The sequence below is a fragment of the Typopeltis vanoorti genome, chromosome 19 (assembly GCF_054136105.1).
Source record: "Typopeltis vanoorti isolate ZY-2024b chromosome 19, IOZ_Tvanoo_1.0, whole genome shotgun sequence".
Classification (NCBI taxonomy): domain Eukaryota; kingdom Metazoa; phylum Arthropoda; class Arachnida; order Uropygi; family Thelyphonidae; genus Typopeltis; species Typopeltis vanoorti.
In genome coordinates, this window is record NC_143567.1 from 19,607,108 (window position 1) to 19,624,578 (window position 17,471).

At 40.9% G+C, this 17,471-nt stretch overlaps 1 protein-coding gene across 1 annotated transcript in view; it reads right to left on the reverse strand.

Moving 5' to 3' along the window:
- The window catches only part of LOC150095892 (uncharacterized), a 31,354-nt gene that overhangs the window by 3,703 nt on the left and 10,180 nt on the right, over nucleotides 1-17,471 (reverse strand). The window contains exons 2-3 of the mRNA XM_090409407.1: nucleotides 8,224-9,575; nucleotides 7,684-7,929 (exon numbers count right to left, since the gene is read on the reverse strand). Coding sequence (XP_090265533.1) covers nucleotides 7,684-7,929; nucleotides 8,224-9,575 — 1,598 coding nt within the window. The remainder of the gene's footprint in view (nucleotides 1-7,683; nucleotides 7,930-8,223; nucleotides 9,576-17,471) is intronic.

The window sequence follows — 17,471 nt, forward strand, 5'->3', positions numbered from 1 at the left end:
CATCAAACCACCAAAACCCAATCCATAAAAGTCAGGAAAGGGCTCAACCTTCCACCAAGACCTATGCAGAAGCAGCCCGCCTAAAGGACACAATACAAAGCAATCAAATAGGCTCCAACATTACAGCAATGCTGACTGCTTCGCTAGCCACTATGCTGCAGGAATTCAGCAGAACAAACCCAACTCCATCCTCCACAAAGAGATTCCTGCAAGGAACTCATTCCATACTCACAGCACTCAACTATGAATAAAACAAAAGTAAAACCTAACTCGCATCTAATTGCCGCCTGGAATGCCAATGGCCTCACCAACAAAACATTAGAACTACAGGAATTCGCACAAAGACACAACCCGGACATAATGCTGATCAACGAGACCCACCTAAGACCTGCCAACAACCCAAAAGTGAGAGGATACACAATATACCGAACGGATAGACTCAGCTCCAGAGGGGGAGGCACTGCCATCTACATCAAACCATACCTCCACCACAATGCCATATCCAACCCACAGACTACAAACCTGGAAACCACAGTAATACAAGTCCACACAAACAATGCTGGAAGCCTCAAGATATTTGCTGCCTACAACTCACCAAGCAATCCTCTACTGACAACAGACCTGGATGCAGTCCTCGGCACCACAGACCCCACCATCATAGTAGGTGACTTGAACGCCAAACACACAGCATGATTCAGCACCACCAACAACAGAAGTGGTCGCATACTACACAACTATTCAACACTTAACTCAGTTGTGGTAGCAGGACCCACTGAGCACACTCATTACAGCCCTCATGGCAGATCAGATGTACTTGACATAGCTATCCTTAGAAACATCAGTTATCAATACAAACTAGAGACGCTCAGTGAACTATCATCCGACCACAACCCAATCCTGATCAAACTTGGCACGCAAGACCAACTGGTCCACCAGCACAGCTTCATATCGTGGGATAGGCTAGCTAAAATCCTACCAGAATACATTGGTCCTGTACCAATCATCCACAAAAAAGAAGAAATAGATGAAGCAATTTAACAAGCCAAATTAAAAAAGCACTAGAAGCAGTCACCAAAACCACAACCAACCACCCATCCGGTCGGCTCCCAGAAAACATAATGGACCTCATCAGAACAAAAAACAAAGCCAGGAAAAGATACCACAACACAAGAGCCTCACAGGACAAGAAAACTCTGAACAAGTTGAACAACCAAGTCAGAAAAGCACTTCAAATCCAGAGGAACCAGGATTGGGACAATAAACTATCATCACTCAACCCAGAAGATCACACAATATGGAAATTTCTGAAGATTCTGCGCACTAAACACAATCCCCTACCGCCCATGCAAACTGCTCATGGAACGGCGCACACTGATAAAGAAAAAGCAGAAGCAATAGCAGAAAACCTAAAAAAACAATGCAGCCCGTCATATGATAATATAAACATCACCCACATATATAAAGTCCACCAGCAGGTCAAGCGTACCTTAAGTCAGTCCGAAGACAAACCAGCCAGCATCACCCCCACTACTCCAGTTGAAATAACCAACATCATAAAACATCTAAACAACAAAAAAGCTCCAGAGGCAGATGGAATTACTACAGAATCATCAAATTACTTCCTAGAAAGGCTATTATGCACCTGGTTAACATAACCAATGCAATATTGAGGATACAACACTTCCCCTCTGCATGGAAAACAGCAGACATCATACCAATAAAAAAGCCAGGAAACAATCCGCAACTCCCGCAAAGCTACCGTCCAATAAGCCTGCTTTCCAACCTGGGAAAGATTGCTGAAAAAATTATCCTTTCAAGACTACAAGAAAAATCAGACCAAATAGGAATAATTCCAAACGAACAATTCGGCTTCCGCCGTATGCACAGCACAGTGCAACAAATACACCGACTAGTGGAGCATATCACTCAAGGATACAACTGGAACCTTCACACAGCTGCAGTTTTTCTGGATATTGCCAAGGCCTTTGATAAGGTATGGCATCACGGATTACTCTATAAACTCATTCAGGCCAACATTCCAACAAACCTTACCCATCTGATAAAATCATACCTCACTGACAGATCCATGCAGATAAAAATAAATGGCACCATCTCAACTAGGCGCAAAATCCTGGCAGGAGTACCACAGGGATCTCTTTTGGCTCCTTTACTTTTCACAATCTACGTGGCAGACATTCCACAGAACCTGAGGACTACCATCACAGCCCTATATGCTGACGACACAGCCATAATGACAAGATCTCTCCGCCCACACCTGGCGATCAGTCGTCTCCAGGATACTATCACAAAGCTAGAGAAATGGTTCTCCGACTGGAGGATACAAGTAAACCCCGTCAAAAGCTCAGCTATACTGTTCACCAGACGCAAAGCCTCCATCCAAGATGATATTGAACTTCTCGGAAAAAAGATACCATGGCAGACAGAAGCCAAATACCTTGGAGTACAGCTAGACAAAAAGCTAAATTTCAACAGTCATATCAAGCTCATAGGCACAAAGACATCCAGAACCATAGCCCAACTCTATCCCCTGATCAATCGCAACAGCAAATTGGATAAACGCAACAAGCTGTTATTATATAAGATGGTAATTCGACCAGTAATCACATATGCATCCCCGGCATGGAGTCACACATCCAAATCTAACATCCAGAAACTACAGAGGATACAAAACAAATGCCTGTGGATGATCTTAGACGCCCCATGGTTCGTCAGAAACACGCAGATCCACAGAGAAACCGGAACCCCTGACATCCGTTCTCTCCTTCATGACCATGCGGAAAAGTTCTTCAGCAAGGCACATTCTCATCCCAATCCACTAATCAGACAAGCTTCCAGTTATAGTGAACATGACTATCAAAAACACAAAAGACCCAAGGCAATCCTGCTTTCAGCAGAACAGAGCTAACTCCATAGTTCACAAAGTGCGAGCATAAGTCTCACAACCTCCCCCATCAAGCTTCTCCACACAGATAAAGGGGAAAATAAGAAGCATAAAATGCTTTTTATGCCAGTAACGTTGTTGTTACTGGCTTGCTGGGTGAAGCCAGTAACAAAAACATTGCCATCTATTACCCTCCAAAAAAACCCTTGGAGGGTAATAGATGGCAATGCTGTAGCCAATGAAGTTCTAACTGAGGCTTGGCTATTGCTGTTACCATCTGCCATGATCAGAGCTTTATGTTGCTCAATCCCTACACTGTCCTCTACAGATAACGGGGAAGATGAAAAGCATCTTTGCTCCGCCCATTTAAGCCAGTCCTTATAAGGACTATAAGGATAAAGGCTTCATTCACGCTAGACTCGTGAAGGTTTAGCGCGTATTGGATGATTACCTGATTGATTGACACTTTTCCAGAAGATGAATACCGGCATGATGGTTGTTGTTGCGAAGAATGTTTCTGATTTCAGTGGTGATTAGTGAGTTTTAGATTTTGTGAATCTTCTTTGATAGCAGAATACAAGGTAAGACTTTGTATTTTTTTGCAATTTTCCGGCCCTTGCCCGTTCTCTTCCCCATTATAAATATTTCTCAGGTAAGCATATTTGAATACTTTTAAACATGAACAGTTTAAGTCCCGACGACATTGTCCAATCTCTGGATAAGAAGCTGGCGCTCGACCTCCTCAAAACACTGTTGAAGAAATTTGAGGTAGAGTGGCCAGGGTTTCTAAACCTATATTCAGCGACAGATGACTCCACAGAAGGGGACAACTCAATGCCAGGAGAAGGGAAGATGAACCTGATAATCTCTGCTCCCACTCCAAAAGATGATACAGAAATCCATGCTCGAAAGAAGCGAAAAACAGCGGAGAATCAGGTAAACGAGGGGATGGAAGAAGAAGAAGATGCCCCCCAACACTGACCTCCTCACACCCAACAATGAAAAGGTTCCTCCAATTGTACTACGGGAAAAAGAACGATGGACGGCCCTCAGGCCTATTATGCAAAACCACCAAATTGCCTATTCATGGGCAAAAAACGTAAACGTAGACTATGCCCTAGTAGACGATGGAGTTAAAAATCCAGCCCGCCACAGTAGGCGACTACAGACACCTCACAAAAACCATGGATGAGTTAGATATTAAATATCATACTTGCTCACTGAAGTCGGAGAAAAACCTAAAAGTTGTACTCAAGGGAGTAACAGAAAACATCTGCACAGATGAAATAACTGAAGACCTCCGCCTCCACGATCTCCCTCCTGTCACGGGCCGACAAGAGTCCTATGTCCCTAGTACTCGTAGAGATACTTAACACACATAAGAACATATACAACATAACAACAATCTGTAGTCTGAAAATCACAACTGAACCACTAAGGAAAAGAGCCTCGTCGGACCAGTGCCACAGATGTCAGAAGTACGGACACGCACAGAAATTCTGCAGAGCAGACTACAAATGCCTCAAATGTAGGCAAAACCACCCCACAGCAACCTGTTCGAAACCCAGGACCTTACCAGCCAAATGCGCAAACTGGGGGGGGGGGGCACCCGGCAAACTACAGAGGCTGCAGTCACTACCCTAAGAATAAAACAGACAATAAAAGGAAACAGATCTCTCAACCCTGCCGACAGGTACCAGAGTCGACGGCTCCCCAGTCGCCTGACACCCAACAAAAGACAACAAAATACCAGCTCTCACAAGTGGAAAATACCAACAGTCTGGAAAGCCACCGTAGAAGTAGGACATACACCGAAGTAGCCCGCCCATCTAAAGATTTCCAGCAGGACCAAATTCTTCGAAACATGACAACAGTCATCACAGTCCCATTGGCCAACATGCTTCAAGACTTCAGTAAGTCAAACCCTTCACCAAACTACACAAAAAGATTTCTAAAAGAAACTCAAACCATCTTATCAATGCTTGTTAATAAACAAAACTAGATTACTTCCAGACTCACTACAGATCGCCGCTTGGAACGCCAATGGCCTAAAAAACAAGACACTGGAGCTTCAAGAATTCCCTCACAGATACAACCCTGACATCATCCTAATTAATGAAACTCATCTAAGATCTGCAGACAATCCAAAACTGAGAGGATACACACTGTATAGAAATGACCGAATGGAGTACAGAGGTGGTGGTACAGCCATGTTTATCAGGAAGAACTGCAATCAGGCACAATGGAATACTCACCCCCCCCCACCCCAACCTAGAACTCACCGGTGTCGAAGTCCACACAAACTCAACTGGAAGACTTAAAATCTACGCCGCCTACAACTCCCCCGCTAAGACCCTGCTATTTTCTGACTTGAATGCTGTACTGGGCATAAATGAATCCATCATCGGGGACTTAAACTCCAAACATCCCTCCTGGAACAGCAGAACCACAAATAAAAATGACCGTATCCTCTTCAGCTACACAGGATTAAACAACGCTGTCATAACAGGACCCACCGAACCAACCCACCACAGCCCAACTGGCACAGCCGACATCGCCATCCTACACAACATCAAATACCAGTACAGCATTCAAGCACTGAACGAATTATCATCAGACCACAATCCAATCCTACTTCACATAGGGAACAAAGACCAGTCACCTCCCCACCAAACCTCCATTGTCTGGGAGAAACTTAGGAAAGTGCTACCAGAACACACTGGTCCAGTTCCCCATATAAAAGCCAAGGAAGAAATAGACACGGCAATAAAGAACCTCACCAATCAAATCAATAAAGCCAAATAACAGCTACAGTATCCACAAACTATTACCCACAAAGAAAACCGTCTCCAAGAAGAAATTATGGACTTAATAAAGGGAAAAAAAAGACAAAGAAAAAGATACCACAACGCACGTGCTCCCCAGGACAAAACAGCCCTCAACAGATTAACCGAATCTGCCCGAGAAGCTCTCCAGAACCACAGGAATCAACAATGGGACAACAAGCTCACCTCCATCTCCACAGCAGATCATTCCATATGGAAATTCCTAAACAACCTCAGGAACAAGAGCAAATCCCTCCCCACTCTCCATGCAGAACAGCACCCTGCATACACAGATGCTGACAAAACCAAAGCCATAGCAAGAAACCGAGAGAAACAATGCAGTCCTGCATATGAGAACCTAAACATCAGTCATGTATACAAGATCCATCGTAAAGTCAGGTTCACAGTAAATCGTCCCGATGACAATCCAAGCCCTATAATGCCTACCTCACCTACCGAAATAATCGATATCATCAACCATCTCAAGATCAAAAAAGCCCCAGGTCCCGACGGCATCAGAAACAAAGTCATCAAGGCACTACCACGCAAAGCCATAGCACATCTGGCAAACATCATAAACTCCATCCTCAAATGGAAGCACTTCTCCCAGTCATGGAAAATAGCTGACATCATCCCAATTCACAAACCAGGCAAAGACTCACACCTACCTGATAATTACCATCCCATCAGCCTGCTGTCCAACTTAGGGAAAATAGCAGAGAAAATCATATCAACCAACTAAATATCATTCCACAAGAACAATTTGGCTTCCGTCAAAATCACAGCACCACCCAACAGATCCACAGACTGGTAGAATACATCACCACATGATTTAATTGGAGCCGTCTTCCTAAACATCTCAAAGGCCTACGATAAGATCTGGCACCAAGGCCTCCTCTACAAACTTATCATCGCAAACCTTCCACTAAACATGATACACCTGATCAAATCATACCTCTCAAACAGGAGGATGCAAGCCAAAATCAATGAAACAGTCTCAACCCAACAGGAAATGCTCGCTGGAGTTCCTCAAGGATCACTGCTAGCCCCGATCCTGTTCAACATCCACCATCGCCCTTTATGCAGATGACACGGCTATTCTAGCCAGATCCCGCCAACCACATCTCGTAACTAAAAAACTACAAGACACCATCCTGAATCTAGAAAAATGGTTTACAGACTGGCGACTACAATTAAACTCCCAAGAAAAGCACAACGATACTCTTCACAAGAAGACGAGCATCCCCCAAAGGAGACATCACTCTGTTCAACTTTAAAATTTCCTGGAAAACTGAAGCAAAATACCTCGGAATAATTCTCGATAAACGATTATGTTTCAACAGCCACATCAAGAGCACATGCACCGAAGCTTCATAAGTTATCACCCAGCTATACCCCTTGATCAACAGACACAGCAAACTAAGCTCAAGAAACAAAATTCTACTGTACAAGACAGTGATCCGTCCCACAATTATATACGCCTCCCCAGCCTGGAGCCATAACTCCAAAGACAAACATCCTCAAGCTACAAAGACTACAGAACAAGTGTCTGCGAATGATACTGGACGCCCCGTGGTTCATCAGGAAAGCCCAGATCCACCGGGACATAAATATCCCCTACATCTCTCCACTACTACGCTCCCTAGCAGAAAAATTATTTATGGAGACATCTACGCATCCAAACCAATTAATACAGCAAGCCGGAAACTATGATGGTAATGACCACTGGAAACACAAAAGACCGAAAGCCATCCTAACACTCAACGACCAATAACCACTTCTGCCCACTTAGGGCGAGCTAAAACAGCTCACAAATCTCCCCCACCCGAAACAGATAACAGGAAATATAAAAAGCGTCAAGCTTCACCCTCTACGCCATTTATGTCCTGCTTCATTCACGCTAATAAAGATTTTAAATCTTTTTATCTGCAGAGAAGAATTAAAAGTCTTACTTACCGACAAACCTCCATGAAGAGGTTCTGTTGGAAGTGGTTGACATTCACTACTATTCTCCAGACCCCTTTGGAATTTCGTGCTCTTAGCGGAGTGATTTCGCTTATGCTGCTTTGACAAACGCTGTCATTGCCATTCTCTTGAGAAGTGTCTTCCTCTTCGTCTTTGGAGTTTTCTTCCTTTTCGTAATCCTCGATGAACTGGAGGACGAAGTCGCTCTGGGACGCGATCGCTTCTAAAATATGTTTGCTAGAAAAATGATCGTTGAAGTTACTTTTAGAAGATTAGGGAATGTAAATTTTGTTTATAATTATCGCTAAGAATTGTGGGTGTAAATGTACCAATGGTTGAAAAATATTTAAAGACAGCTTCAAAATATGGTTTGCAATTGACTGGATGAGCGGTAATGAGAGAAGATCCATCACGTTACCTTCAGTCTAACAATTGCTGGTGATTGTTTAATTAGCCGCGCATGCGCACGGTTTAAATAACATTGTTATACAGTAACAAAAATGGGACTTAAAAATAAAACATGAAACTTACGTTGGATATCGGCTATCCTTGGTACAGAAGGGCAACGTAGCATCATCCACACACTTCGGAGTATTCCAGTTCAAACGATCGCTAGTGTTGATCTCCGAATCCTTCGTAAGAACCTCACTCGTGTTCAGTGTCGAATTGAAGTCAGTAACGTTCTCCAAAACTACTTTTTTGATTCCGGATTCGGCAATGGATCTTTGATATCTCAAAACGTGTCGTTTGGATCTGTAACTTCTTATTGGATAGTAGGTGTCATAAGGATCTTCTGAAGATCTGTATAAACTTGCCGTGTATTGACCTTTACGATAAGGAACGCTGTCTAGAGATTCGGAAGTGAAATAATCGGTGGCTCCAGCGTAGTCCAAAAGACGTTTACGAAGTTCGCCATCCAGAGGAGAGGATTTGACTTTGGCTGGCTCCTTACGGGTCGTGGACACGGCTGGGGGTGGTGGAGGAGGTGGGGGTGGAGGGGGTGCTGGAAAACTGGGCGAGTCAAAGTTGCTAACGTAAAAACCTCCCGTGGAACGATAGTGAGGTTGATACGACCGACTAACGGGGCGATAACCGGTGTAAGAAACAGGATTGTATCGGCTGTTCTTCCTTTCCAGGATGTGTTCCGGGTACTCCGGTTTTTCGTGTTTTCTCCTGTATTGGTGTTTCTTGGTTGGACGTGACTTGACGTAAGGGTCTTCGGACTCGTTAAATAATTCTTTGGAGTGATCTCTTTGGGTGAGCTTCCTAAGGGTGGACAGATTCTCCTTTAGGATGTCGTCTACCGATCCGGGAAGATCACTGAAATCCTCAAAGGGATCTTCGGCCGATTCCTCGCTACTCTCCGACTTTTTGCGATGGCTCGGATAACTCTTGGGACTTATTCTGTCAGCGTAGAAGTTGGAAATGAATGGGTCGTAGGAATCCTCCCTTGAGAAACTGTCTTTATGAGATTCGTCGTAAGAATGGTAACCTCTTGGCGACGATCCATCTCCGGACACCTTTTCGGACGAGTAAGGATGCGACTGTACATGATAATCGACCTTTCCGTAGTTCGATCCGACAGGAGGGAGTGTGGGTGCCATTCTGTACGGATAATGGTACGCATCGGATCTCCTGTCGGCATAAGAAGAGTCTGCTGAATATCTCGTGTCATCCGATGATGCACGTGATGGTTTGTGTTCTGTTGAGGCACCGTTCAGAGAACTTAATGAGTATTCGACTTTGGAGGCACTGGAGGAAGGCCCTTGTTTGGCTGGCGATGTGGTCTTGTCTTTTACGGCTTCTGTCTTCTGAGAGTGCGCGAACCTCAGCTGTCCCACTACCAGCAGAAGAACACACACGACCAAGTAAGTCTTTTGTACCTGCAAAAAAAAGTGTAAATAAGTGTTTGCAGAGTCATTTCAAAAACTAATTTACCTTCGATAGTGGTCCCCAAAAAAATCAAATCTGAACCCTGGTGAACTTAAACTGCATGGTTTAGTGCATTCAAATCACGTGACTGCTTTTTTTTTTTTTTTTTAAATCCGAAATCCTTTCGCCTATAACAAAGGGCGAAAAACTTGAGAATTACCCCAGATGACTTTCCCCATACTCCTGACCTCTAAATATGGAACTCCGTGAACCAAATCCGTCATTTTTTTCCCTCAAAACAGCGTTCTCATTTTCACCCATTTCTTTTTCCTCGTGTAACTCAGCGGTCCACACCAACTGCTAACAGACCACTCGGGTATTATAACTAACACTTTCATTCTATCCATACGAGAAAAAAAAAAACACAACTTTGGGAAACGCACTACTAATCAAACGTGGTCAGGTGATAAAAATAATTATTGAGATCACCCATACCGGCATATCGAGGGGGTTGGGAAAGGGGAAAAAAAAGTGTTTATTTTCTGAACAGAAATTCATCAACCTCTCGAGGATTTAACAAAAATATTTCGCTGATCGACATTTTTGCAGTCATTTGTGCTTGCACGCGCGTTTACCACCCACCGTAGTGTTAAGTACATAATCAAGTAACCAAGAGGCAAATTCATCCCCCTATTGATGCTCTCAAGGCACTCCTTGTCCCGGTTTTTCTTCTATGGACTGTCGTTGTTTGCCTTCTATTTCTGCCGTACCATTAGCGGCAATAGAAGGTCGAGGACGGCTACTTCATCACTGCAACTTTCTTTCAGAACACACACACACTGACAGGTGATCTGCAATTCAAACTATGCTGCGAGGTTAAAAGAACGAGCTAACTTCAAAAGAATGAAAAGAGAAAAAAAATAAACTAACATTAGAAGGTCGTCGAAACAGAGGAAGATGATGCGGGTTTGTTTGCAAGAGTTGTTGAACCTGCACAACCAGTTACACTTCGTCCAAATGCAGGTCAATTCTTAAGCTATACCTTTTTCACTGTACTATGAATATCATCATCATAACAATCATAACCATTGCCATTACCCCCCCCCCCCCCGAAACCTAATTTTCAATTATATCTCTGCTGTTGAATTCCAAATTAGAAAATGAATTACTATTATTAAGTTATATTGTAGCTATTATAATATTTTTTTATAACAATGATTTTCTTCTCAAAGGTGCGCGCGCCAATAATACCTCGTGAATTTATCAGGTGATCTAACAATCAATTGTAACGAAGTGAAAATGACTTATCGTCTGTTCAATGCAAACTGTTAAACAGATAAGAAATTTATAATTGAAGCTTACATTTTTGTAGACACATCGTCTGCTCAATGTCATGTTTAATCTAATAAGAAATTTACATTGAAAATTTTGCACACATCGTCTGCTCAAAGCTGAGGTTAATCTAAAGAGAAATTTACAATTGAAACTGGCGTTTCAATCTATCGTCTGCTCAGATGCAGATGTTAAACAAATAAGAAACTTTTGATTGAAACTTACATTTATTTGCAGACTTATCGTCTGCTTAGTGCAGAGTTTAATCTAATAGGAAATTTACACTGAAAATTTTGCACACATCGTCTGCTCAAAGTTAAGGTTAATATAATGAGAAATTGACAGTTGAAACTGGCGTTTTTGCAGACCTATCGTCTGCTCAGATGCAGATGTTAAACAAATGAGAAATTTACGATTGAAATTTACATTTTTTTCCAGAATTATCGTCTACTCAGTGCAGAGATTAACCCTCTGAGAAATTTACAGTTGGAATTTTATTTATTGTTGATAAGCTAAAGTGCAGACCTTTTTTGTATTCTACTGGTCTATAATTCTACGTGATCTGTATTAAATATAAAATAATCTAAATAAACAACTGCGTTTCCTTCTCAGTGTTTTCCAATTATTTTTTTACAACAAGTTTGAAATTGGTAGCACAGGTGAATCTTTTTATGCATAAAAAAAAGACTGCTTCCTTGCGATTTGGGATTCCCATTTCACCTTTGGTTAGAGGAGTGGAGATGCATTGTTTGTCTCGGACATCTCACAACAACTTAAGAATCCGTTTAAACAATTTTTCACACGAACTTCTTTGTCAGGTGTCATGATCGCAATGGTGTGAACTAAGTAGCACATCTGCCACTAAGAAATGTGTGTCAAGGAAAGGTGAAATTGATTGTCGGGTCACGCAGTTGGCTTTTATGCCCCCTTGTCGTTGCTCGGTGTGTGTGACAAGGAAATCCCGTTCCTTTTTAGTACGCTGAGAAAAAAACTTTTAATCCTATAAGAAATAATTAAGTTCATTTTAATTATTATTTTATCTTTATTGTTCTTATTCGTTAACTATTACGGTAACGTATTCTCATAAGTCGTCACGCGCGGGTCTATTTCTTTATTTTTTAATTTTGTTATGTTTTTTTCTTTATTGTTGATCTGAACGCTATTAAATTGTCAATGAAAAGATTAAACTAATTCATTGTTGAGATTGAAAATTTAATTGGTTGCATGTTACTCGGTAACAGAACATGCGACTGCATTGTTGAGTTTGAGGTTTAATCGTTTGCATTTTATACACTCGCACAAAGTATACTGACAAGATAAATTGAGCTCATAATGCAACAGCTACTGTATGTTGTTTAGTGGCTCAATATCAGCCACAATTTCAACACCGATGTGAAAAAGAACCTCGTCAATGCAGACATTAGCTATTAATAAATAAGTGGTATTTTGTAGGTGAATATTCTGTCCCATTTTCTACTCTTGGATGGTTCTAGAACTATCCCAGATTCCGATACAACTATTCCTTCTCCTCCAAAAAAAAATTTTGAGTAGTCTTCCTGTTGATTACACGTATCCCTAGAAAGTAAACCACATCCTTTTGATAAGAGCTGTTAATAACTTTCAACACTTTGTACCAATCTGTGATTATCTATTTTCATAAGGATAACTTCATTTCCTCGTACCAAATGGATCCCGCCACGGTTGAACAAATACGGGATTTACTAAAACCCAGTTACTAAAGGTGGTATAAGTTAGTACCTATTAGAATTAAGCTAAAAACAATCAAAGGGAGGAGATTATTATGAATCTAAGTCAAATTATACAAATAACCATCTTTAATTTTTGTAAAACTTTTGGTATCAGCGCTGAGGGTAAAAAATCAATGTTATTGACACCAAAGGGTGGTTTACTCAGTTAAGATTGGTGTATGCGGGTGTTAATTTGAGTCGTGATAAAGGAAAGGAGTAACCTGTTGTCTTGGTATGTTCGAGTTGAAAAGACACACCCCAGGAAATAAGTCAGTTACCCTTTTGTCGCTGTCTGTACGTTGTAGAAGGAACATACATAATGGTGACACATTGAACTACTTCGTATGTCTTCCTCCACCTATGAGTAACTCGTAGACATACTGCTGTTACTACACTGCCCTCTAGTGGAGTATCCAGCATTTAAATTTGATATCAAATCAGGTTGAGTGTATGCTTAGATTGTAGTTCATATAGAGGAAGTGAAGTCTTTGTGATAAAACTAAAATAAAATAAAAAATATTCCTATACTCTATAAAATAACAAAGTTATTAAGTTAAAATAAACGTACAGTTTGCCAACGATGGGGTTTTAACTTCTTATGAGTTAAGCCTAAATCAAAGCAGCTGACATTGACCCAGTTGGGATTCTGACATCATGATTAATTACAAGGTTTATTTATTTATTTTTCCTTCTGTTATCGGAGGACCTTGAGGGATTCAACTAGAGTGCGAATCAATCCACCGAAGGACGAAGTCTGCGTTTGAATCGGGGGTTGCTAATATGAAATTGATATTACATGAATCGGCCAAAATCTTGGCTGCCACTTCTTTTTAAAACCGGAAATATGACTGACGTGACTTCCGATGGCCAATGACGTGGTCATCTTGAGTTACACCTGATGTGTAGCCACCTTAATAACATAAATGGTGTCAGGGTTTCTCACAAATACGTGTTTATTGCATGTCCCTTTTCAAATGTTATGCGGTCTTTTATCTCCATTTCTTTTATTTATTATTTTTTTTTTTTGGTGGAGTTCATTTGAGAAGCTGGTCATGAAACTTGTGAAAGGCAGGTCTAATGTGTTGTTACACCTGTGGGACAATAGAGGTTGCCCATTTTAAGATTCTTCTTTATGTTAGCTCATAGTGGTAAGTCTGGGTCATCTGCTTTTCACTGCCTATCTCAAACAGCTTCCGAAGTAAAAAAAAAGGTGTCACTAATAATACTAGGGGAAATTTTAAGGAACTATTACAACAAAAATGCAATATTTTTTCGACAGAAAAACTCATCTTCAATGAGTTTTCCGCCAAGAACGGAGTTCGTGGTTCATCGATTCTTCGGTTGTGCTAAACACATAAAACCAACGCTACCATAAGCGATTATATCGAAAAATGAGTTGCACTTTAATGTACTGACACTCTAGTGAGAAGAGAGACGTTGTTAGTATGCGAAAATGTCCTTCTACGGCCAACATGTAACAATGGCAAGGTGTGAAGAGTGTCGCCATGCTGTGCACGTTTTTACAAGTGCCCGCTGTGCGAAATATTTACCCTCTTTCGCTAGTCTGACAGATGTATTCGCATCGAAAGACAGTGGAAATAAATCTGTAGACTCAAAGGGAGGTGTCATTGCGGGCAAGCAGTGGTAGACCTATTTGCAGATGCTTCAAGTAAGTCGCACCCTTTCCGAGATGAAATATAAAGCCTACCAGTGATGTAAAAATACGAGGAATGAATAAAAAGGACATTGTCAAATGTGTGAACTTGCAATGCACGCGTGGGTTTACGGTACCTTTATGTACGTTAAGAGCTATTCTCACGGAAGCTGTATGTTTAAAGATGGAAACAATACTAGTGAGAGGGGGTTACTTACAGGATACAAGTGAACACTTAAGACATCTTATAGCCAAGATGTTTGACAACCCATTCTTCGTTGTTTATAAGCAAGCAATGAATTATGCCAACAGCACTTTCCACACATGAATATGGAAGAGACAAGAAAACAACAGTTCTTTACGACAATTGACCGACTTATCCTAACACTGGAATAACACTATGCATAGCATGTACACGTGCGTCGGGACAGGAGCTGATAGATTTGTCTCATTCTAATTTTAGAGGGGGGGGGGAGGTAAGAAAGATGTAGTCGTTCTGCATTTTTTTTTTTTTTTTTTTCCCCTCTTCGTGTTCTTCGAAAGAGCGAGACGTGTTGGCAGGTGTGCTGTTTGACGGACGAAGATTTGTGTGTTCACTGACCTCATCCATCTTAAGAACGCACTTTTCTACGCAGTTATTCCGTCAGGTCACGCCTCACTCATTACCAAACATGGCGTAAAAATGACGAAACCATGTTAGGAAAAAGGGAAAAATTAAATATATATATTTCAACATTTCAACTACGGGGGGGGGGGGGTATAGGGGAGATTTCACTCCTTCAGTAAAAAAAAAAAAAAAAAAAAAATTAATGTGTTTGAGCTTTTTCAAATCGGATTAAAAGATCCGAAGTTAATTAAAAGGATTAAAAACAAAATGAATCAAAGGATTATTAAAAGTGCAAAAGGAATATTTAAAGAAATCTTATAGTGAAAAGATGGTTTGGGGTGCAAGCATAGCGTGTCGACATCCTATTTTTAAGGGGAGGCGTAATCTGCGTGACGTTTGAACGCAACAATTTTAAGCCTGGAAATATTTGATGGGCCTCAACCGACAGAAAAAAGAGATCATCCTTGACCCATTTCGATCCTTCTTGAGATTTTTAGTTATTTCATGAGCTGTGAAGAAATAAAAACACACACCTGTTTGAGTCTCTCTCGTTGTTCTCTTTAAAATGGGTCGCATTCTTTGCCCCCACCCTTCGACTACAATGCTATGATACGGGGAAAATTGCCAACTTCAGTCCATTAAACCTGAATGGATAAAAAAAGAAAAAAGGTGTCAGCCCTTTTTACAAAACAAAAAATAAAATTCTTAAGAAAATAGATTCTACGATTTCCTATGACTTTAGTTTTTTATTTGCAGCGACTTTATAAAACTCATCTCAATTTTTTTCCCCTTAATTCCTTGGCAGAAGACTACAGAAACATCACGTGGCTACCGATTTGCGATTAAGAATTTAGATTGAGAAGAGCTCCAGACGGACAGAATTAACCTACTCTTGGCCATATCTCTAGCACGCGCTACCTAACGGTGTTCCAAATAACTGTTTTATTTTATTTTATTTTTTTTTATGCCGCACTTGGAACAAATTGGCCAAACTCCCTTTCTTTTTGAGATCACCGGAACAACAGGTGCACTGAAGAGGCAGCTGGAACTGATGGCTTCGCATTCCAGCGAATGTCTTCGGTAATTACTGACATTAATAGGTGAAACATACAAGCATTGTCTTCCTTCACGATTTCTAGGCCTGCACTGCTGCCCTCTTCAGGAATAATGAAGCATACTTTGCCCAAATGAAAAGATTTATGAGATATTATATGCTATTTACCATGATAAGATGATTCGCTACTGTAGATTTTTTTCCCACACACGATGCCATCTGGCGGTATATATACAATATATTTATTTACTTTTTATTGCGTTAAATGGTTCTGTTGGATTTCCCCATTGGATGCATAGCCATTATTTAGAAATTGCTAGCTACGGAGCAACAATCATAACTGTTTCCATAACTACTATTTTTTTTTTTTTTTAATTTGATACTTCATAGTTGCATGAGACCATTGTTGAAAACGTTCTTTAACAATGATACTTTTCTCCACAGTGAAAGTAACAATTTCAGCCGTTTCCATGACTACCATTTCTTTGTTATTTCATAACCATTGTTTATAATACTCGAAAACACTTTTTCGCGAGGCTGAAAACAACAATTGTTACTGTTTCCATGACGACCAATGGATGCTATCCACTTTAATGACGCAGTTAAAAGAATGAATATGTCGACTGATGACTGGAGTCACGAAATAAGACGACTATAGCCTCACATATAATTTGCAACACACGCGTGAGACTTCACACTGCTTTAATTTTTCAACCTGGATCCACCCAGGAAGATGACTGCGCTCGCGCAATCCGAGACGCCAAATATGCTCGCTTCTGTCACCGCCTATTTTAAATACTAATTTCGTGCGTGTGACTTCATCATACGAGGATGAAGCGGAAGTATTTCGTCAGTAATGCTCATTCTTTTCCAGCGGCATGCGTGTGTGAATTTTTCCGTTACAATTTTCTGCTTTCCTGTTGCAGTCATACGTGGGCTCAAAGGGTCTAATGACTCGTCGGGGGTGTTGAGTTCCGTTACTTATCTTTCGAATCATACACGATTTCCCGTTACTATAGCGACGAACTATCACGACTTTTCATATACGTTTTTATCTCCTTCTGGTCCTATCCCCATCCCAAAATTTGTTTCAGTTTTGGGGTGAGTGGGTGTGCCTACTCAGTGTCACATTTTTTTCTCCCTTTGTGATATTATCTAAGCTGTTATAATCATAATGTTACCTTCCGGTTCATCATAATTCAAATCTCCCAATTTTCTGTTATGTTTTAGGATGTAAAGATTTTCCAATATAAAACCCATATTTCAATCTGCGGACTAAGTCGGTTTTATGTCAAAAAACCCTACAGAAATATTTTCCTGGACATCAGCAAGTTAAAAAGGAAAAACAAATCAAAATTATTACAAAAATGAACAAGCCAGGAAATGTGTTTCAACTATAATTGTTGTCATTGCAACGTTTGGTAGAATCTAATAATGTTGATTTGTTTCAAGAATGAAATTAACAATACGAGTTGTGATCATTGCTTGTTAAACGATAAAGGGGTTACCATG